The sequence below is a fragment of the Adiantum capillus-veneris genome, chromosome 19, assembly GCF_014529385.1.
Source record: "Adiantum capillus-veneris isolate H3 chromosome 19, ASM1452938v2, whole genome shotgun sequence".
NCBI classification, from domain to species: Eukaryota; Viridiplantae; Streptophyta; class Polypodiopsida; order Polypodiales; family Pteridaceae; genus Adiantum; species Adiantum capillus-veneris.
This window is the reverse complement of record NC_140949.1, coordinates 81,526,200-81,548,708: the sequence shown is the minus strand read 5'-3', so window position 1 is coordinate 81,548,708 and position 22,509 is coordinate 81,526,200. Positions and strand designations below refer to the sequence as shown.

Sequence of the window (22,509 nt, the reverse complement as noted above, 5' to 3'; positions counted from 1 at the left end):
AAAGTTTTTAAAATAAAAAGCATCGGTTCTCTCTCTCTCAGAGAGTCTTTTCTCTTTTTTTAACAAAAAAAAGCAAGCTCTCTCTCTCTCTCTCTCTCTCTCTCTCTCTCTCTCTCTCTCTCTCTCTCTCTCTCTCTCTCATGGCGTGGAGTCCAAAAAGCAACGCCCAAAAGCTGTCAGCGCAATTTGCGGCGCAAATTCCGAAAATCCGTACGGCGCTCTTGCTGCCATGTGGCACCCCGGCATAAATTAGGGTTTGCTGTTAGAAATTAGGATTTTTGGCAGATTTTAGGGTTTGCAAGGATTTTAGGGTTTCAGCCTGAAATTAGGGTTCAGCTGCCCGTAGCCACGACATCACTTTGTGACATACCCCCCTCTTGAAAGCATTGTAATCGACCGCGATTACGCCTGCAAAACCGACAAAAGCCATAAACCGTCTTAGCAGACACTGACTGTTAGTACCTACGTACTAGGAACACACATCTAGCACATGTACCAAAACGACAATCACATCACAGGACATCACCAGACATCACAGGACATCACATGACATTCAACATTCATTCGGATCTTAGACCATGATTTATCGGCAATGTAGCTAGCAACCATATCTAGGTCCAATCGGGACCTCATCGATGTCCGATTGACTAACCCCTATTGCAACCATGTCTATTCGAGATCAATCAGACCAAAATGCTGCAGTCATTTCGTCTATCAGTTCCTGCACTCACAAGAAGTCAAGAACAAATCAGTATCATTATCAGGAATTCCATTTCATAAAGTCATACAGTAGAATACTGTTAGCTCTCAGTATCCCTGAAGCTCAAAGAGACATCAGTGACTCTAGTATCTAAATCAAGGCATCTGTTGACAAAGGAGTGGAGTGACTCCTCTCTTGTGCATTCCACTGCACCAGATCTCCGGCCAAGCTGAATTCTGGGTTCCATTTGGAGTAGACTATGCTAAACCAAAAGCATCGAGGTAAAGTTTCACAATCTGAGGAGTATCTGCTATGTCCCCCTACTCCATCCACTTCGCATAAGTGCAGGATAATTCTTGAACTTAACCAAGAACCGCCTTTGGACTTTACCCTTATTCTTCGTATCCTTATGTGCCAAAATCTGTTCAGGAACAAGGATCTCCTCGTTTTCTTCCACTTCGGGTTGCTCATCAGGATCCCCATCATCAGGCACATCACCTTTAAAAGGTTTCAATAGACTCACATGAAATGCATTGTGAATCCTCCAAGTATCTGGCAATTTCAATTGGAAGGAGACATCATTTATCTTTTCAGTAATCTGGAAAGGGCCATAGTATCGCATACCAAGCTTTGGAAAAAGCCTCTCCTTTCCCTTTTTCTTTCGTAGCCGTGCCTTCTCAAAACGTAAGAGCACCCAATCATCCTCCTTCAATTTCATGTCGCGCCGATGGCGATCCGCTGTATTCTTCTGTCGTTCTTGAGACTTCTGCAAAGTCTCGCGAACCTTGGCAAAAGCCGTATCCAGATCTCGCGTATATTCATCCGCTTCAAAGATCTTATCTTTCGTGCTCAGGAAGGGTGGAACCTTCGCAGCACCTTCAACAATCACAAATGGCGCCTTCCCCGTCGAAGAGTGTATCGTTTATTGTAGGCAAATTCCACCAAAGGTAAATATCTTTCCCATTGAGTCTTCTGATCTGAGATATAAGACTTCAATAAATCTAGAACCACTGAATTGGCAATCTCGGATTGCCCGTCAGTCTGCGGGTGGAACGATGACGAGAACCGCAACCATGTGCCAATGTTCTCCCAAATTACGTTCCAAAACAAACTCGTAAATCTGGGTTCTCTGTCGGAGACAATCGTCTTAGGCATGCCATGTAATCTGAAAATCTGGGCCACAAACAATCTCGCTAAGTGATCCGGCTTGACTGTTTTCTTCACTGGAATGAAATGAGCCTGTTTACAATAACAGTCCAGATATCATCGTGACCACTCTGTGTTCTCGGGAGATCAAAAATGAAATCCATCGCTATACTTTCCGAGGGGCGGGTGGGTATGGGTAAAGGCTGTAACAATCCCTGTGCCTTATGCCTGTCTAACTTGACCTTCTAGCATACCAAGCAACTGCACACAAACTCTTCCACATCCTTTTTGAGTCTCGGCCAAAAGAAGTATCTCTCTACCCCTTTCATGGCGGTAGCAATGCTGCGGTGACCCGTAAAAGGTGGACAGTGGCATTCAGTCATAACCTTTTCCCTCAACGGCTGTGTAACTAACAACATAGTCTTTTTCATCAAGTAGCCTTCCCGAAGGGAGTATCTGTTGCTAATTGGACTATTTTCTTATTTTTAATCTCTTTTTTTTAGGATATTTTATTATGTGCACTAAGAACTGTTAAAAGATTGTAGCTACAGGAACTGCCATCAAGAACGGGCAACTCTGATGTGTCATTTGATGGGTGACGGTAAACATCGCAAAGGAGTTTCCGTAAGTTCGGTGGAAAGGGCCGGGTTACGAGTGCCCCTGATGCGTCACATGATGGGTGACGGGTGCATTAGAAAGGGGGCATTCCGTAGGCTAAGGAGGAAATCCGAACTGAGTAAGAAAATACGCGTAAGAACGCAAGCACAAGAATAAAGATGGGTTCGATGAAGCTTTTTACGAAAAGCAGGAACATTGGCGGGAGGGCAGATGCTTTCCCGCGAGGAGTCTGTGTCTGCATTGCATCTGTGCTGTGTTCTGCACCCGGGGACGCCTGGAATGTGTTCGTGTAGCATTGTTTTCACTAACCAAGTGAGTTTTTAAAGTTTGAACAGGTTCACACTTTATTTTATAAAGTGGCCGGTCACTTAAGAGAGCCTTTTATTAATAAAATAAAGCAAGGCTCTCTTCTTAAAAATAAGCCAGCGCTAGAAAGCTACGCAGGGGGGCTGAATTTGCGATCTCTCTCTCTCTCCTCTCTCTAGGGGGCGCCAAGTTCTGCTTTTTCGGCTCTATTCTCGCCGGGTGCCAGACCCTATAAAGTAGCAGCCAGCGTTCAGTTTCTGGAACACGTTGGAAGCAGCAGAAGGTGCCAGCGCTGGGATTCTGGAGCACGTGTTGGCGACGGAAATTGCGAGTGTTCGTGTGACGACTGAGTACGGAGGTCGCTTTTCCGAGCAAGGAGCGACAGGTATAAGGTGTCGATACGCATTGAGAATTGTTGCTTTGTGTGGTTTGTTTTGCAAGAATCTCCCGTCTTACGGGAAGGCCCCTCACGGGTAGTACGGCTTCACGCATAAGTCCCTTACGGGAAAGTATGGCTTCGTGCCTAAGTCCCTTACGGGAAGGAACGACCTTGTGTCCAAGCCCTTTACGGGAAAGCACGACCTTTGGGTCTAAGATTACAGAACGGAGGGGTTTCCTCGGGTTCTCGTGCTTGTATAAGAATTCTCCCTGAATAAAGAATACTCTTAACGCGGGGGGGGGGACCAGCCCATCTTCTGGTCCCCAATACTGTGTCGATCTTCTCCCTTCTCTCATGTTTGCAAAGTATTATATTTTTTAGATTTCTAAGTGCTCGTGTACGCTCCCGTTTTGTGACAGTGGTATCAGAGCTCGGACTCCTCTCTTTCTCTGCAAAGAAGGACGATTCCGGGAAGAACCGTGTCGGGCCAAGGGAGAAGCGTTGAAGAGGAGCTTCAACAAGTGCAAGCTCAGCTTGCGGATTTGCAACAAATCTTACTATTGCCAAATGTCCAAAAGCTCTTGGGCGGAATGAAGAAAACGAATGGAACCGATGCAACCAGGCATCAAGACAACACTGTTGGCGTGAGACCACAGGAGGAAAGAGAAGAAGAACGTGCCGAGGTGCACAAAGGATCTTCGAATCGGAATGAACGGCCTACTCCAAGGAAAGGCCAGGAGAAAGCGCTCTCTTTGCTAGACGAGAGCAAGGACATCTCTATCTCATCTCCATCTTACTCTCCTGATTATACTTCTACTTCTCGATCATCTCGTCAGAAGAAGGAAGCCGCTACTACTACTACCCTACATCAACCTAAAGATAAGCCTCGATCCAAGAAGCATGGTCGCAAGTCTCAACATCGCATGAGAGTCTTCAAATCGGGCGACAAAGACATCAAGTTCGAAACCTACAATGGACGGAGAGACATCTCCAAAGCACTGTCCTTCATCAGACAATTTGAAGTCGCCTTTACCAATGGGCACTTCACAGAAAGATCCAAATTACTCCATGTGGGGATGCACCTCAAGGAAACGGCAAGTAATTGGTGGTTAGCCAAGATTCTGGAAGGTTCTCAGGCCAGAACTTGGGAGAGCTTCAAATCTGAATTTTATGAACAATTTCTTCCACCTGACTTCGAGCAGGACATACGGAAGGAATGGGACTGGCTTGCCCAGAAGGAACATGAAAGAGTAACGACTTATGTGGACAAGTATTGGTCGGTTCTTCTGAAGGTCACTCCCTTCATGAAGATTGCTGACGAGGAAAAGAAACGAAAGTTCGAAGCGGGTCTTCAACCGCAGCTTCGAAAGAGTATGAAAGTGTATCCGCATGATACTCTTCAGAGGATGATGGAGTCAGCAATCATTGTTGAGGATTTACACTCAAGACGCCCAGAAAAATGGAGCATAGCACTTACCGTGCAAGACATAGAGGGGTCTACGATGACCAAGGGAGCCAAGGAAGAAAACGTTCTCCATCTAGGGACTATGATCATTCTAAGAAGCCAGAGGGCAATGGCAAGTGAACTAAGTATCTTTCTCCTACTCAACTTCAAACTTTCAGAGAGGAAGGAAGATGCTTCTACTGTGGCGAGAAAGGACATATGAAACCGGATTGCCCGCTAAAGCAGCAACGGCAAGAACAAGCCTCTTTGATGCAAGAGAAAGCAAGGAAGGAACCCGCACCGCCAAGCTCGAACTCAATCCCAGATGTTCAAGGAAACACAGAAACGGAGAAAGGGAAGCGTCAACTTCTGAAGGGCTGGGGGTCTTTGAACAACCAGCGAGTACTGATTCTTTATGATCCAGGATCCACGGATAACTTCATCTCCCTGGATACTGTGGAACGTTTGTGCCTCACACCGGCTCGACTTGGCACACTGGTTACATCCGGATCAGCATTCGAGGGGTTGACAACCAATGCAACTCCCGTGCAAGGACAGCTCAATCTTCGGATTGGCGAGTACAAGGACCGCGAATCATTTTTGATGGCACCCATCGAGGGATGTGATATCATCTTGGGTATGCCATGGCACTTCCACATGACATCTATTCCCGATTATGTGGAAAAGACCCTCACTTTTGATCATGGGGGTAAGAAAATAAAGATTCATGCTGATGTAGGAGATTGGCAGTTCCCAATTGTAAGCCGTATCTCCATTAAGAAAGAAATGAAGAAGTGTGTTTCTGCTTACTTGATTTTTGCACGTGAGAAGGATAAAACTAGTAGGGACTCTCTCTCTAGTCTCGAAATTAAGCGTCTTCAATATATTGAAAAGTACAAAGATTGTTTCACGGAAACACTTCCTGATGAACTCCCTCCGGTACGCCCGGAGGATCACCGCATAGATCTCATACCGGGTAGCTCGCCTCCCAATCAACCCCCTTATCGGGTGAGTCTTGCTCAGCAAGAGGAAATTTTGAAGCAAGTTAATGAGCTTCTAGAGAAAGGGTTAGTACGGCCCAATGCTTCACCCTACTGCTCTCCAGTTTTACTCGTGCAGAAGAAAGATGGCACGTTTCGAATGTGCATAGACTATAGGTCTTTAAACAAGATCACCATCAAGAATCGCTTTCCGATCCCTCGGATTGATGATATACTTGATAAGTTGCAGGGTGCAAGTGTCTTTAGTCGCATAGACTTAAAGAGTGGGTATCATCAGATACGGATCGCCCCTGAGGATGTCCATAAGACTGCTTTCCGCACAACCTTTGGACTATATGAATTTTTGGTAATGCCTTTCGGCTTGACCAATGCTCCTGCGACGTTCAATCGCATGATGGACCGCATTTTCAGCCCGTATCGAGCTTTTACGGGAGTATTCTTTGACGACATACTCATCTTCTCTAAGTCAGAAGAGGAACATCGGAAGCACTTGGACTTAGTGTTTCAAGATTTGCGAAAGCATGAGTTGCATGTGGATGCAAAGAAGAGCGAGTTCTTTCTCTCAGAGATACACTATCTCAGCCATATAGTCTCTCACAATCAAGTGAGTATGGATCCTGCCAAGATCCGAGCGGTAGAAGATTGGTCTATTCCCACTACGGTACATGATGTACGTAGCTTCCTGGGATTATGTTCGTATTATCGAAGGTTTGTCCGAGGTTTTGCTCATGTAGCAGGACCCCTTCATGATTTGACAAAGAAGAAGATTCCTTTCAGATGGGGATCGAGACAACAAGGAGCTTTTGATCGGCTCAAGTACTTGCTAAGCCATGGACCTATTTTGATAGTGCTTGACTTAAGGAAACCATTTGAGGTTCATTGCGATGCTTCAGGCGATTGCATCGGAGCAGTGTTAAACCAAGAAGGCCATGCAGTGGCCTACGAAAGCAGACGGCTTAAGGATGCAGAGTTGCATGCATCAATCTACGAAAAGGAACTCACGGCTGTGATTCACGCCTTATCCAACTGGAAGCACTATCTTCTAGGAGCGGATTTTGTGATCAAGACTGATCACCAGAGTTTGCGGTATTTTCTTACGCAAAGGAAACTATCTGAGAAGCAGATGAGATGGGCCAACTTTTTGTCTATGTTTCACTTTCAGATCCTTCACACGGCTGGGAGTAAGAATGTGGTCGCAGACGCATTGTTTAGACGGCCCAGGGTGAACGCTATCACGTCGGTATATCACCAAGAATTGGAAGCGCTACCGGATTTGTATCCGAATGACCCAGACTTCTCCACCATTTGGGGAAAGCTACATCATGGAGAGAACGAGTTTCCCTATTCCATCCGGGACGGTTATCTCTACCACCATCAGGCCATATGTGTGGCGGAACCATTAAGAAAGAAGATCATGGATGAAGCACACGCTTCGCCTTACGCGGGTCATCGGGGTATTCTCCCTACGACCTTAGCAATGAAAAGATATTTCTTTTGGCCTAGCCTTAAAGCAGACATTGATAAGTATGTCAGGGAATGCTTGGTTTGCCAAAAAGTGAAGTATGATCGGCATAAGACGCCTGGGTTGCTACAACCATTGCCTGTGCCTAATGAACCTTGGGAAAGTATTGCCATGGACTTCATCATGGACCTCCCTAGAACTCCGACTGGAAATGACGCGATCTAGACCATTGTGGACAGGTTTAGCAAGCAATCACACTTTATACCAGTCAAGAAAACGATCAAAGCAGATCATATGGGTAGGGTCTTCTTGGCACAAATCTTTAAGCATCATGGAATGCCCAAGTCTATTGTGAGTGATCGAGATCCTCGCATGACAGGAAATTTTTGGCGTGCCTTGATGGATAATCTTGGTACGAAGCTGAATTTTTCATCTGCCTACCATCCTCAAACGGACGGGCAAAGTGAGATAGCCAATTCCACAGTATTGGATATGTTAAAAGCTTATGTGTCAGACTGGCAATCTGAATGGGAGAAATATTTGCCTCTTGTCGAGTATGCGTATAACAATACCATACACTCATCGACAGGGAAAGCACCTTTTGAGATTCTCTATGGTAAGCCTTTGCTTCCACCCATCCTTTTAACTAAGGATAAGATAAGATCTTTGCAGCAGATGAATTTGTCCGGGATTTGGACACAGCCTATGGGCAAGTTAGGAGAGCTATTCTACGCTCTCAGGAAAAGCATAAGAAAGCTGCAGACAAGCACAGAAGGAATCTAGACTTAACAGTCGGACAGTTAGTCTTACTCAAGTTTGAGAAGGCAAGACTTAAGAAACAAGCGTCTCATAAGGGGAAAGTGGTAAAACTTTCTACCCGTTATTATGGGCCGTTTAAGATCACTGAGCGAGTGAATGATGTCACTTTCCGATTAGAGCTACCGCCTAATTGGAAGATCCATAATGCTTTCCATGTCAGTTTACTCCGGCCGTATGTGGGATCACCTCCAAGCCAGCCTAGTGCTGAGGAACCTCCTGAGGTTGAGGAAACAGAAGAAATACTCCAACCGGAGCAGATAGTAAGTCATGAGGAGCGGCCTCTCAAATCCGGAAAGATAACACGGAAGTATTTGGTTAAGTTTAAGAACTATTCGAATCTTGATGCTCAGTGGATGACGCAGGAGGAATTAGCAGCTTATGCTGAGATACTGGAGGTATATGTCCAAGCACTACAATTGAGGTCAATTGTTTAGAAGCCAGAGGGATGTTGCTAATTGGACTATTTTCTTATTTTTAATCTCTTTTTTTTAGGATATTTTATTATGTGCACTAAGAACTGTTAAAAGATTGTAGCTACAGGAACTGCCATCAAGAACGGGCAACTCTGATGTGTCATTTGATGGGTGACGGTAAACATCGCAAAGGAGTTTCCGTAAGTTCGGTGGAAAGGGCCGGGTTACGAGTGCCCCTGATGCGTCACATGATGGGTGACGGGTGCATTAGAAAGGGGGCATTCCGTAGGCTAAGGAGGAAATCCGAACTGAGTAAGAAAATACGCGTAAGAACGCAAGCACAAGAATAAAGATGGGTTCGATGAAGCTTTTTACGAAAAGCAGGAACATTGGCGGGAGGGCAGATGCTTTCCCGCGAGGAGTCTGTGTCTGCATTGCATCTGTGCCGTGTTCTGCACCCGGGGACGCCTGGAATGTGTTCGTGTAGCATTGTTTTCACTAACCAAGTGAGTTTTTAAAGTTTGAACAGGTTCACACTTTATTTTATAAAGTGGCCGGTCACTTAAGAGAGCCTTTTATTAATAAAATAAAGCAAGGCTCTCTTCTTAAAAATAAGCCAGCGCTAGAAAGCTACGCAGGGGGGCTGAATTTGCGATCTCTCTCTCTCCTCTCTCTAGGGGGGCGCTATTCCCGCCGAGTGCCAGACCCTATAAAGTAGCAGCCAGCGTTCAGTTTTTGGAACACGTCGGAAGCAGCAAAAGGTGCCAGCGCTGGGATTCTGGAGCACGTGTTGGCGACGGAAATTGCGAGTGTTCGTGTGACGACTGAGTACGGAGGTCGCTTTTCCGAGCAAGGAGCGACAGGTATAAGGTGTCGATACGCATTGAGAATTGTTGCTTAAGGAGCGACAGGTATAAGGTGTCGATACGCATTGAGAATTGTTGCTTTGTGTGGTTTGTTTTGCAGGAAAAGGAGGGGATGTCACGTGACACATCCAACCCTATGTGTCAGTGGACAAGCTACAGCATGACCAGGGTTCAGTTCCGTCAAGTCAGTCTGGCACTTTTGTGAGTCTATTCGTAGACGGTGCATGCCCAATCACTTAGTGTAGATGCATATCCTCTGGTTGCACACAGCATGATCATAAGCATTCTGATCCGAATCCATTTGAATCCTTCAGGGGAATTTTCCAGTGCTTTTAGCCTATTTTACATATTTTTGACATTTTTCACTTATTATTTTTAAGTGACTTTTGTTGGAAAGTAGGTAGGGCAAATTGAGTAAGTTTGTATATAAGCAAACCTAGGCTAGCAGTGATTGGCAGAAGAGGCAGCAAGAGCAAAGCTCAACAGGCAACTTCTCAAGCAAGACCCTTGGTGGACTTTCCTCCAAGCAAAGACATCATCGCCTAGCTTCCCTTCCCTAGCGTTTTTGCATCAGATACTCATCGCCATCCACAGTCTCAGCCTAGCGTTTTCAGCAAGAAGATCATCGCTAGCAAAAGCTTCAGCAAACCTAGCGTTTTTCCCAACCTAGCGTTTCCAAATTTGCATAATGAACCATGGCGATTTTCAGCAATGAAGAAATGCAGATTCAGCCCTAAAGAGTAGCAGATTCAGCCCAAAGAAGTTCAGTTTTCAGTCCTAAGACCTGCAGAATTTCAGTGACAAAGATCAGCAGAATCAGCCCCAAAACCAGCGTTTTTGGATTTGTAGCAGATTTCAGCCCAGAGCGTTTTTGGACAGCAGATAAAAGATTGCAGATTTCAACCCTTAGGTCGGTCTCGCCATCACCGTCGTCATCGCCAACATAGCCTAGACTTGCATCAGTTTCATGCATACACTTTGTACCAGTTTGTGCAAGCAATAGTAGACCACTCTCGCCGACGAGAGTGGGGCCTTCGGAGGAGGGTTTTACAATGTCTCTGGTGCCGTATCTCTCTTCTCTCTCTATCTCTCATTCTCATACACTTGCACGCACAGTGTCCATTCACTTGTGTGTGATCATAGCACACTCTCATTAAAGACGGAAGGCTCTCCCTTCCATAAGAACAAAAAGGAACCTTGAGCATAGTTCGGAGCACTCATCTTGAGCAAAGTTCAAACATTCATTCCGCTGCACCTAACATTGGTATCAGAGCTTTGGCAGTGTTCTGTATCACTCAAGGAAAGAACCACAAGAATCACAAGATTTTTTTTTGCTTGTTGCGGTCGCACGAACCCAAGTTCGCTTGGGCGTGTCGATTCCTAATCGTGTTTTTGAAGAGTGATAGGAATCCCAAGAAAGAAGGGCTTGTCCAGCCTCCCCTTCACTCATTGAGAGTGGACCGTGCACTTAGCGGCTGGCCAATCGACGTGAGGTGGGAAAAAGCAACCTTGGTGTGAGCGCAAGGTTGCCAAGGGGTGCGCCCGCAGAAAAGAGTAGAACTCGGGTGAAGAGAAGATCCTTCTCAAACACAGATTGCAAGCGAAAGAAAACCCTCAAGAACCTCAAGACCCTCAAGAACCCAAGTTCCTCATGAACTTTCTCATTAAAGACGGAAGGCTCTCCCTTCCATAAGAACGAAAAGGAACCTTGAGCACAGTTCGGAGCACTCATCTTGAACAAAGTTCAAACATTTATTCCGTTGCACCTAACATTGTCTTTCGACACCTAGTGCGGCGGAAGAAGGCATTTTTGGTTCGACTAGAGCAGGATCTATATCAGCTATTCTTGAGTCAGGACTCGGGTGAGGTATGTCGACTCTTTCACGAGTAGTCCCTCCCTCTTGCCATTAGTTCTATAGAGTCCTGGGGCTAGTATGCATCATCTTTGTACATAGTTCTTGGACAGCGGCCTTTTTTGGACCCCCCCGAGCTATGCCCGCTCACATGTGCTTTTTTCACCACTGAGATGGTGAAGAAGGCCATTGATAGAATGAAATCTGGGAGAGCATATGATCACGATGGCTTAGCGGCTGAGCATTTTATACGTGCCAAGGATTTGCTCGCAGAGCTTCTAGCAGCGATGTTCAACTGTGCCATGTGTGAGGGTCTGCCTGATACTTGGAGTTTATCTACTATTGTACCTATCTTCAAGTCAGGAGACCCTATGGAGATTGGGAATTATTGATTGGACACACATCGGCACGGTTGTACGCATCCATTCTTGAGCAGCAACTGAGCAAATGGGCAGAGAGGGAGGGGTATACGCGCAGCCTGGCAGGCAAGGTTCAAGAGAGGTTTTTCTACTCTTGACCACATTCTGACACTCAGAGCCATTATTGAAGAGGGCAGATCATATGGGAGACGGATCTATTGTAGCTTTGTGGACTTTCGCAAAGCATTTGACACAGTGCCCAGAGCAAGATTGATGGGCAGACTAGAGAAGATGGGAGTACCCACAAAGCTGATTTGGGGGGTGATGGCATTATACAGGTCAATAGTGGGGCATGTACACATTGGGCTATCTACATTAGTTCACTCCACTATCGGAATGAAGCAGGGCTGCCCGCTCTCTCCTACTCTATTTGGTATGTATGTGGATGAGATTTCTGACTATATTGAGAGAGATGGTGATAGAGGTGCACAACTGGCAGGGACATGGATTCCACTATTGTTAGATGCTGATGATATTGTGTTGATCTCCATCTCTCCAGACGGGATGCAACGTCACTTGGATGCTTTGCATAGGTTTGCCCACGACAGTGGTTTGTCTGTCAACCTTGGTAAAACGAAGGTTATGGTGTTTTAACACCTTCCCACAGTGGATCAGGAGATCAGCACCCGCATTCACATACAGCCATGAGACAATGGAGTACATAGATGCTTACACCTACCTTGGGGTGGTCTTTAGTGGACCAGCATTTTCATTGAGGAGAGCAGCAGAGACTAGACTGACCAGAGCCTATGCAGCAATTGGGTGGATTGGAGAGGATGTGTTCGCAGATTCAGTTTCAAGAGCCTCGGACGAAGCTCTGGCTTTTTGACACTCTAGTGGCTTCCGCATTGCTCTATGGAGTTCAGATATGGGGGCCTTCATTGGACCATCATGGGAGGTCGCACTGATGGATGGGGAGACATACTGCCAGGGGCTGGAAGCGTATACTGTGTACCTGTCTTGGTACATGTAGACTTTTAGGGATGCTCGTGTGGGCCTGGCACCAAGAGAGAGTAAAGGGCTGTTAAAAAAACGAGTGTAAAGAACTAAATTTACATTAAGGGGCATGCATGAGGGGGGTGCATATTGCCAAATGATTTTGTCCTCGTTCATACTGATGAAGACTGATGTGCAAGACCACTTAATTTACATTAAGGGGCATGCATGAGGGGGGTGCATATTGCCAAATGATTTTGTCCTCGTTCATACTGATGAAGACTGATGTGCAAGACCACGTCTGAGAAAGGATCTATGATACTCCTCCGCTGCCTTAAAAGAGCTACTGATGTACCCAGTGACTATGCAAAATATGCCATATATCCACCAACACATGAGATGTAGAGAAAGGAGTGGCACTCAAAAACGTGTGCATCTAGCCTTCCAAAAAATCCACGAAGTAATGTTGCAAACCGTGTCGAAGACAACGTTGCGTGGGTGGCATCAAAATGACGGACAGTAGAAGGCAACATGTCTAAATTGCCCCATGGAATCAATTGAATTTGCCTGGAAACCTCTTTAGCATGCAGAACTCCTGTAGAAAACCGTGACGTGTGGAGCTTCCCAGCTCTCTCTCTGACATTGTATCAGATTTATCAGGATTGTGCCAGTTTGGTCTCATAGATCATTTTGGCCTTTTGAAGACGTTTAATATAACATTTCATTTCATTTATAACAGCTCTCTCTCTCTCTCTCTCTCTCTCTCTCTCTCTCTCTCTCTCTCTGTGTGTGTGTGTGTGTGTGTGTGTGTGTGTGTGTGTGTGTGAGACCATACATCCCCTGATGTCAGAGTTTTTGAGAGCTCTCGTTGGCTGTTTAAATAGAAATTTAGTTTTCAGTTTACGAGTAAATTTAGCGTGTGTGTTCTTCTGCCATATTCAGTGTTAACTGATTTAAAGTCAAACTGCCAGACACCTCTTTAAGCTGAGTACGAACTTAAAAGTTTTTACTGATCTACTGATGGCAGGCTGTGCTCATGAACTTTGTACCCGATGTGCGCTGTATCTATGCTCTACGAGTAATTCTGCAACCAGCACTCATGGGCCTGCAGGGTCTATTCCTTGCCCATTATGCCGACATGAAATCACAGCCTTCAAAAGGCTCCCCATGACACCATTTCTTAGAGAAATCAACAAACCCAATTTGTCTTTATCTCTATGTACTGTATGCACTACTCAGGTGGCGGAGCCAACAACACTATCGGGCCCCATTTCTAGAATGGAATTTGCGGGATGCAGTAGTTCACCGGACTCACCAAGCTCGGTTCGGACGGTCCAATGTGTGGGGCTTCCTGGAATCACACTACCCTTTGCATGCGCAGGGGACGCTGACGATGAAGAGGAGCGGCCTGTGGAGCGGAGCACTTCCTTGCGGACGGAGCGGGCTGATCAATGTGTGTGGCTTACACCCCGCAATTCTTTGTCATCTCGCTCACAGCTTGATGGCAGGTGGTGGTTCCAAAATTTGCTCCCAGCAGTGAGTTCATAGCTGGCAGTCAGTTCATTCAATCTTTGAGTTCAAGTGAATGCCTGCAGATGGCAGTCAGTTCATATTCAATCTTTGAGTTCCAAGTGAATGCCTGCTTGAGTCTGTTAGCTCATTCAATCTTTGGGAGTCAAAAGTAAATGCCTGCTTGATTCCATTAAATTACACAGGGAGCCTTCGTGCGAGAAACCATGTAAAATCTTCTGTATATTAGCATAGCATTGACACAACGTGTGTGTCCCAGTTTTGAGTTTGTGCAAGAATTCCGTAACGGAAAAGTATGGCACTCTTGGGCTGATCTGTGCTGCGGGGCTCTTCAACATCTTGAAATCCTGATGTCTAGCGTTGAGAAGATGGTATAGCTCACCATTGGTGCCATGATACATTCAAACCTCTCTATTTTCCTCATTATGTTGCGGATTGTAGTGAAAAAAGAAACTCAGCTTTCCCCATATAAAACGATTTAATGTATGTTTGAAATTGTAATGTAGAATCTGAGTTTCTTATATTGTTTATGGCATGATCTACAACTTATCACAGGTGGAAGGCCTCTAGGCTCTTTGAAAGGCAACAATTATTGCACGGCAACCTGGTGGTATAGATGCCAATTGGATGGGGGAGGGTGCACTTATTAGAAACCATCTATATCAAGTGTCTTCAAATGGTGTTCAGAAAACCCCTCTACTCGCACATTGTGAGGCAAGAAAATGACCTTTTTTTTTTGTTAAACTTAAAAATTTCAACTGAAATAACATTTTGAAGTAAAAGAAATTTTTATGAATTAAAATATCCCTCCTTTTAAATGCATGTCATACACTAAAATTTGAGAGGTACACCTACCAAATTGCCTTTACTTCACACAAGAAGGCATCCGTCTCTTATAGCCTTGGACTATTTATAACACTTTGATTGCTTTTTTTCAGAAAAGTTTTGAGTTTTCTAGCCTCTTTGAATGAGCTATAAGTAGGGTTCTTAAGATGGAAATTTGTCCCTCATGTGTCAGGGTGCATATAATCACATGAGGGAGCCTATTCTCATATAAAGTGGAAAGGTGATTGTGTGGGTTTGTGAAGGAGAGCCCCATGCTTGTTGGAAGGCTTGCTTGACATGGATATCCATGAGTTCAAAGCCCTTCTTCCTTGCTGTGTTTATTGCGGACCCTTGATCTATCCCTCTCAAGCAAATCATATCTTTCTTTTCCTTCCCTTGATCTATCCCTCTCAAGCAAATTGGCTTCGGAAGCATTTTACGTGAAAAATTCAATTTCGCTGAGTTCATGTTGGAGACACAAGGGTAGTCGTTACCTGTAAATCTCGCTATTGGCATCATTATAATACAATTTTGGCAGGAGTCATCAAGCACCAAGGTGTTAGTATTATCAAACCTAGGGAAGAGAAATGCAACCTAATTCCTTGCCTAAGTGCTTGTATGCTTGCATGAGGATTGGAATGGTTGGTTTTTGATGTGCAATGTGCATCCTCAATTATGTGAGTGTTATTATTACAAGGAAGTCATCCAACCCTAAATGAAAGCACCATTTACAAACAAAAATAAGTCTCTTTTAAATAAAAGTTGAAATGGAAGTTACCCGGTCTCTCTCTCTTTCTCTCTCTCTCTCTCTCTCTCCCTCTTGACTAAGAGGTCTTGAGTTCTACTCCTCGTCGGCTAGATCTTTAAGATCTCTTGGGATAGTGTCCCTCTCTTCTTCTTCTTCTTCTCTCTCTCTCTCTCTCTCTCTCCCCTAAAAAAAAATGGGATACATGTAAAAACATGACCAAAATACTTCAAAAATGAGGCAACTCACCTAAGGGTATGTGTAGCACCAAACGACAACGACGCCACCGAGTTTAAGCAAGCGTTGCACGGGCGAGTAGAAAGAGGGGAGGTCGAACCAGTGCACGGCCTGTGCGGCCGTGATAAGGTCCACCGAGTGTGCCTCGCCCACCACACATGCCACTTCCGCTTGCGTGAGGGGGCCGGGGCTGGTGGCGGCGTACCTGATGTTGGGCCGCGCTCACTACGCAGCTGCTCTGTGCTCACGTCGGTCGCGATGATCTCCTCATAGTACTCCGTGAGCTGCACAGGAACAAGCAAGAGAGAGAGAGAGAGAGAGAGAGAGAGAGAGAGAGAGAGAGAGAGAGAGCCGTGTGTGGCTGGCCGTGTGTGTGTGTATCTCCTTACCCCCACAGCCGCTTGCCCGTTTCCCGTGCCTACATCCCACGCCCTCTTGTGGCCCTTGCTCAACGACGCCAACAACTTGTAGAGCTGCGCTGGGTACCGCGGCCTGGCCGCCGCGTAGATGCCTGCTTGCTCGCAAAAGAGACTCGCCATCTCTCTCTCTCTCTCTCTCTCTCTCTCTGAGCAGGTGTCGAGCTCGAACCTTGTCGGACAGGTCTTTTCTTCTCTCTCCGCCTTCAATATACTAGTGTGGCCGGCGGCCGAAGGCCGCCTCTCTCTCTTTGTCTCTCCCCCCCCTACGTGCACACTGTCCTCACTGTAGCCGGATAAAGGAAATTGCGACACATGGCACTGAAAAACCAGTCTCCTTAATATATAGTATAGATATATTGCATACGCATGTCTCACACTCTTCTTTGAATTCTACATACACATGGTCATGCACACCAACATCATTCCTCACGGCAGCATTCTCACCTCCATTCCTTTATCAAGCATTATCTCTAAGGGAGCTTCCACACCTTGCAATCCGGAATCGGTTCTTAGGTATGTGTCACACATGTCCGCCCGAATTGTGTGCAAGTGAAGTGGCAAAAGAGCATTCCCTCTTGAGGTTGTCCACCACTTTGCAAAAAAGAGCGGCATGAACCCTTCGCCTAACATCACCTATCAATGGACATGGCTGACAACTTGCACGGGAGCTTCTTCTATTGGTATCGTGCCTACTATTTCTCCTTGCCTTCAACGATACCATATAGTTGCATAAGCTGGTTCACATCCGAAATTTGTTGCAAAATTCTTTCGACCGCCCGTGTGTGACACACACAACACCCACTCATGGTGTTTTGGCCATGTCTGTCGCTTGTGTGTGACATGGACCTTAAATGGAAGACAAGGTATTAGTGGGGACAAATGTTACACAGATTACCTCTAAACATTACAATTAAAAAGAATATTGCTTTCATGTGATTGGTTAAGAAGAAATGCAATTGCTATGCGACAAAATGGCGCATGCCATGCCTCGAGCTTGGCAAAATCATTTTTTCTAACCAAAGAAAATAAGGGCACACTTAATTCTCTTCCCACTTAATGCTTCAAAATTTGAAGTATTTGTCGCGGTATTTACACTAAAATTTGTAATTTTTTTTTTCTGTTTTCTTCAAGACATGCTCTGAAACTAGTTAAGATTTTGCCAGTTAAAAATGCACTAAACCCTAGTTTATTGCACAGTGGTCATGCCATATCTATGCGCTTATAAACCCTCATCAAGAAAAAATGGTTGAGGTGGGGGATTGATCCTTCAACCTTCCTTCTCGCACACGCAATCCTAGATGGCCCAATGCTTATCGAACTTGTTTCTTGTTTCATGACTTAGAGGAAAATATGGTTCTTTGATAAAAATCCACAAAACGTTTAGCATTTTCACCAAACACCAATTTCAGTTGATTGCTCTAAAGGCAAACTTAAAACTCAACTAACTTTTGGTACGTGTAGCAACTTCGTTTTAGAGCCAAGTCATGCCAAGGCTAGAGGGGCTAATAGAAGCTACTGGTCGTGCCCTGGGAAAGAAAGTTTGGGTTGGGAACATCATTGAAAATAAAATCTACTGATTGGCTAGACTTCGAGAGACTTGCGTTGCTACTACTGCCTTGAAGAATTAGTGGAGCTCTCAGAGGCTTACAATAAACAAGGATGCAACCTATAATTGGATGGTTTTCATGTTTCTTCTCTGTACAAACCCCTTACACTACAAGTAGATAGACCCTACCCTACTTTCATCAAACTTCTTGTGCAAGACAAAAGATGTCATGCTTGTATCCTTCTAGAGACATTAAAAAAAATTTCTCTCTCTTAGGCAGGAGACGTCACATTTGTATTGCCTTCAAACTTTTACATAACCAAAATGAGTGATAGTTTAGCTAGTTTGGTATGTTGTAAATTTGTGGGTTGAAACCCCATTTCAGGTGTGTGACCTTCATGTGTTTTTTTTTTTGGAGAGATACTTACAACTTGAAATTACAATGTACACACCCAACCCCCGTACATGCAGCCCAACCCCTTAAGGTGGAGTCATCTCAGCCAAATAAGGTTGACCAAACCACACAGGAAATGCCCCTAAACATGTCTTTGAGCAGTCAAGGGGTGTTGGACCCACCACCTTTAAACTCATAGGGTAGTATGACTCTTCCAAGTGAACTAACACTCGTTGATGCATGACCTTCATGTTGAAATCTAAGCTATTCACAAAAAACCTTTGGATTTTCTTTAAATGACTATATCATCAATTGACAGTCATAAAGAGCTCATAATCAATGTTGAACAAGGAATGTTTTTCTTAAGCACTAAGAGAAAAAGGACACACCTAAAATGTTTTTCGTTTTTTTTGTTTTGAAATTCAAACATTTTACCGGTTTTTACACGAACATGTGTACAATTTTATTGGTTTTCTTCAAGACAAGCTTGAAATCTTGCAGAGATTTTGGGATTAAAGTCGGTGAAGAATACCATCCTGTCAGTCTTTTTCTTGTGAACACCCATAATAGTAATGTATACATCTGTTTGCTTTGGAAGAAAATGTATCTTTTTATGCACAAATTAATTATCCCTTTAAAGTAAACTCGTCATTTACTACTTTTTGCAAAACCTAACCTACTAATTATCCCTTTAAAGTAAACTCATCATTTCCTACTTTTTTGCAAAACCCAACCTAAAGTAAAGAGTGTCTAGACTTGAGAGTTGGCCTTTCTTTATTTGTAGGTTCCATTGATGACACCTTACTCTAATTCAAAGAAACAAAGATACGAACAATTGAAGTGAGCGAGGCCTCTATCCTTCACGGTCGTGGATATAAGGGTTTTACACCACAAGCCAAATCGACACCCCGGAGATTATAATGAGAGCTAAAATTTATTTTACTCATTAGGGAAAAAAACGACTCAAAAAAGCTTGTGTAAGGAGTTGGTTGATCTACTAGTTAGCAAAGCCGTTGATAATCAAAACGGCTCAAAATTTGGGAGCTTTGGTTATTTAAAGCATATGTATGCAATTTAAAGAGTATCTAGGTACATATCTCTAAATATTAAAAAAGACATCATTTTTTTCACATTTCTTTGCGTTTCACCTCAAAATTTGTTCTCATTTACTTCACTTGGCAGCAAATAGTTGTTTCCACTTTTGAATCATTCAATCTCTCTTTTTTCTCTCTGACCTTTCACGAGCTTTCTCTCTTCTTTTCTGATGCTGGAAGCTCTGCTACTACGTTATCTCCATTATACTTTTTGTGTGCTCTTCATTACTTACAATGAGTAATACATCTTCCATTAGTGAGAATCGCAAGTTTCACTTGAACATTAAGCTAAGCCAAGAATATGCTACTACATGGAGTGTCTATCAAAGACTTGTTACAAATGCAGATGAAGCACAACAAGTTCACAACGAGGGAAAGACACACATTGATCTATGGATAGATAGGAGCTTGTATCCACCGGATCCCAGCACTAGAAGGTATCGATCTTTTCACACACCTCATGATTTGATGAGATTTGTTGGAGATGGGGTTGATGGCTTACTAGGATATAGTTATAAGCTATCTCATTTACATATTAATCAAACACATTACATTCAATATCTCCAAACCGCTTTGCCTTCGAATGCAACAAGAATTTTAGAGTTTGAAAACCAAATAGCGTCTCTAAAACAAGAAAAGCATCAGCTTCATATTTTGAAAGAAACTCCAATAGGATTAAGAGCACGACTAAAGCGAATAAGAGATGTAGTAAACTTAACAGAAGGTTGTGGACAAAGAAAAAAAGGTTAAACATTACTACAGAACATGTGACCAGCTTTTTAGGATTTGATATGTTCAATGTTCAAAAAAGGGTAAGATTCTTGAATGAGGTAATGAACAAGAGTGACATTTTGAAACTTTCTGAAAATCGAACCCAAAAGAAATCGGTATCTCAAAATTTACTGAAAGATATGGGTTTATTGGTCCAACCTTCTCAAATGCAAGAAGTTTGTGACATAGTGGGGGTGAGTAGAAGGGGTTATAGGGCCATCTCTAAACCTGGTTTCAGGTCCTTAAGTATTACAGGATTAAGGTTTTTGGATTGCTTAGACCTTACAATGTAGGGAAAGTAAGGTCTTTTTTAAACGAAGAAATACCTGAACATTTTGGAGAGTACTATCATATAGAGGGAACGATGCCATACGAAAGCCAGAAGAAAAAATCTTCTTTTGAATATAATGTTTCTAATAACATTTGGATGAGTATAAAAAAGTTCAATCTGCTATGGTGAGATACTATAAAATGTGAGAAGTAGATTGTGAAGGAAAACTTATATTTGTTATGAAATTGGGTGAGGCTCAAATTCAAAAATATCAAAAAATGAAAAAGTATCCAGATCCCTAATGAATAGAGTATCGGATTATAGCTAGGGTAAGCTTGATTTCCCATACCACAAAACTTAATCAGAAATAGAGCTATGGTGGATTGGAGCAGCTCAAATACCAATAGAAAACCACGATACATTCAAATGACTCTTTTTGCAGACTGGCATCCCCTCCGTTATACAAGACCAAAGTGCAGGTGAACAACTCCATGTAGATGGCATGGGTGACTTCATTGTAGAATGGCACTTGAGTACCAACCTTAAGGCACTGAAGTGCATTATTGGTGTATGTGGAGGTGCCAATACCAAGTGTCCATGTTTGTATTGCATGGCAAGCACTAGAATAAAAGGATGGCTTGCAGAACATGAGGTTGGAAAACCACCATCGAGAAATAGTGTGAACATCATCGACTATCCATCGTCTTCTATGATTTGGGATCCAATTTAAGCAATAGATTTAAAAAATGTACATTTATGTTAAATGCATGCAAAGATTAGAATCTTGGACAAATTGCTTCGACTCCATCGTGATTATGCATTCTATTAAGCCGAGTAAACTTGTAGACGAGTTTATAGAAAAATGCGAGGCTTTGCTCTCTTGAATGGGTTTCCATGGTGGTCAAATGCACCTAAGAAAAGATCCTACTCTTTCAAAAGGAACGGGTGATGTTTTGCAAGATGTTTCAATGGATGGAGAAAAAGCCAGAAGATTTATAAGCAACAATGACAACAAACAAGTCGGCGCTATGTGGAACTACTGAAAGGATCTTTGTGTAATAACAAACAATGTCAAAAGTAGACTAGATGTAGCCAACAAACGCATGGAAGTATGGAAGAAGCTCAGCAATTTTTTGAAAGTTTTGAGACAACAAGTTAGCTCTATTACTTATGCAGATGACTTTAAGAAGCCAATAAAGCTTTTAATAACTGCTATCATAGATGCTTGGGGAGCAAAAGACATCACATATTACTTGGTGAGTATTCAATTACTTCTTAAAGTCTAGATAGTTTTTTACATTGCACCCTATGAGTTCAACTAACTTTTTTTTGAATTTTTTTTAGCATATTCTGTACCTGCATGGACCATATTTTGCAAAACAAGGACCCCTTGCAACATGGAATACTCAATGAATGGAAAAATCTCACTATCAAGCGAGGACTTCTTTTTTCAGATGTACGAGAAAGGGAGGGGGACAAAGAAGGGGCAATGCACTAAAGGAATTATTCAATTGGTTCTATAGGAGGCAATTACAACGGATGAGATAAAAAACCATGCTGCTCAACCACGAAAGGAGATTAATGCTTCACCTTGAAACTTTGTACCGAGTCTTTCTAAAAAGATCCAAATTCAAAAAATATATTTTTATGCAAAATATTGTCAATTTTACATCAGTTTTTGATTCTTTTGGTATCAGCTTCCACTGCATAACTAGAGTAGCAAAGAAAGTATTCCGCTCTTGACGCATTGAATCATGCAACATACAAAAATATTCTAAGTGGTGCATCTCTCTTGAGTAGCATGATCTTGTTTGCATTGATTTGAAGGGGAGTGTACCCCAAAAACCGTGACAATATCTTCAGGGAAAATTTTGCAAACTCAGGATCTTCAGAATACTACATGTGAAAAGCACAGAAGGTGGCACTATCCAATGTAGGCATGTAGTGCATGAGAGATGAGGCATCCCTTCTGGAAGTACCCTCTATTGCCTTTAGCTCTCCCAAGAAAATTGTCTTAGTCAAGGAGTTCAATCTGCAAAACAAGAAGTAATCTAAACTAACATAATATGGCAGAAGGGGGAGCCCTTTACACCTGTCAAATTCTGCGATATGAAGGATAAACTCCAAAACTGAAATCATCCCCTGTGCACACGATAAAGAGGGAGAGATAAAGAGAGACAGAGAGGCCGCCAAAGGCGGCCGACCGTACTATTGATTAATTAAAACAAACTTGAAAAAAATGAAAGATTATAGGAAGGGAGATCAAGGTGAAACTAAATCTACCTTTTGCAACTCATCCTCGGCAATGAATTTTT

At 43.5% G+C, this 22,509-nt stretch overlaps 2 protein-coding genes across 2 annotated transcripts in view; one reads left to right on the top strand and one right to left on the bottom strand.

Moving 5' to 3' along the window:
• LOC147434324 (putative E3 ubiquitin-protein ligase XBOS32) overlaps positions 1-14,413 on the top strand; it is a 57,162-nt gene extending 42,749 nt beyond the window's left edge. Inside the window, exon 10 of the mRNA XM_086490847.1 lies at positions 13,390-14,413. Coding sequence (XP_086346973.1) covers positions 13,390-13,910 — 521 coding nt within the window. The 3' untranslated portion in view covers positions 13,911-14,413. The remainder of the gene's footprint in view (positions 1-13,389) is intronic.
• Positions 14,414-15,711: 1,298 nt separating this feature from the next.
• Positions 15,712-16,238, bottom strand: LOC147434323 (uncharacterized). The gene is made up of 2 exons (XM_086489616.1): positions 16,066-16,238; positions 15,712-15,904 (listed from the first exon to the last, which is right to left on the bottom strand). Exons 1-2 carry the CDS (start codon positions 16,236-16,238, stop codon positions 15,712-15,714), a joined length of 366 nt encoding a protein of 121 aa, XP_086345742.1.
• Positions 16,239-22,509: the final 6,271 nt, after the last annotated feature.

Excerpts from the sequence above, each read along its gene's own strand:
- LOC147434323 (XM_086489616.1), bottom strand. The coding sequence starts at position 16,238 with ATGGCGAGTCTCTTTTGCGAGCAAGCAGGCATCTACGCGGCGGCCAGG. Across the intron at positions 15,905-16,065 it reads AGGAGATACACACACACACG|GTACGCCGCCACCAGCCCCG; the intron begins GCCAGCCACACA and ends GCCCAACATCAG.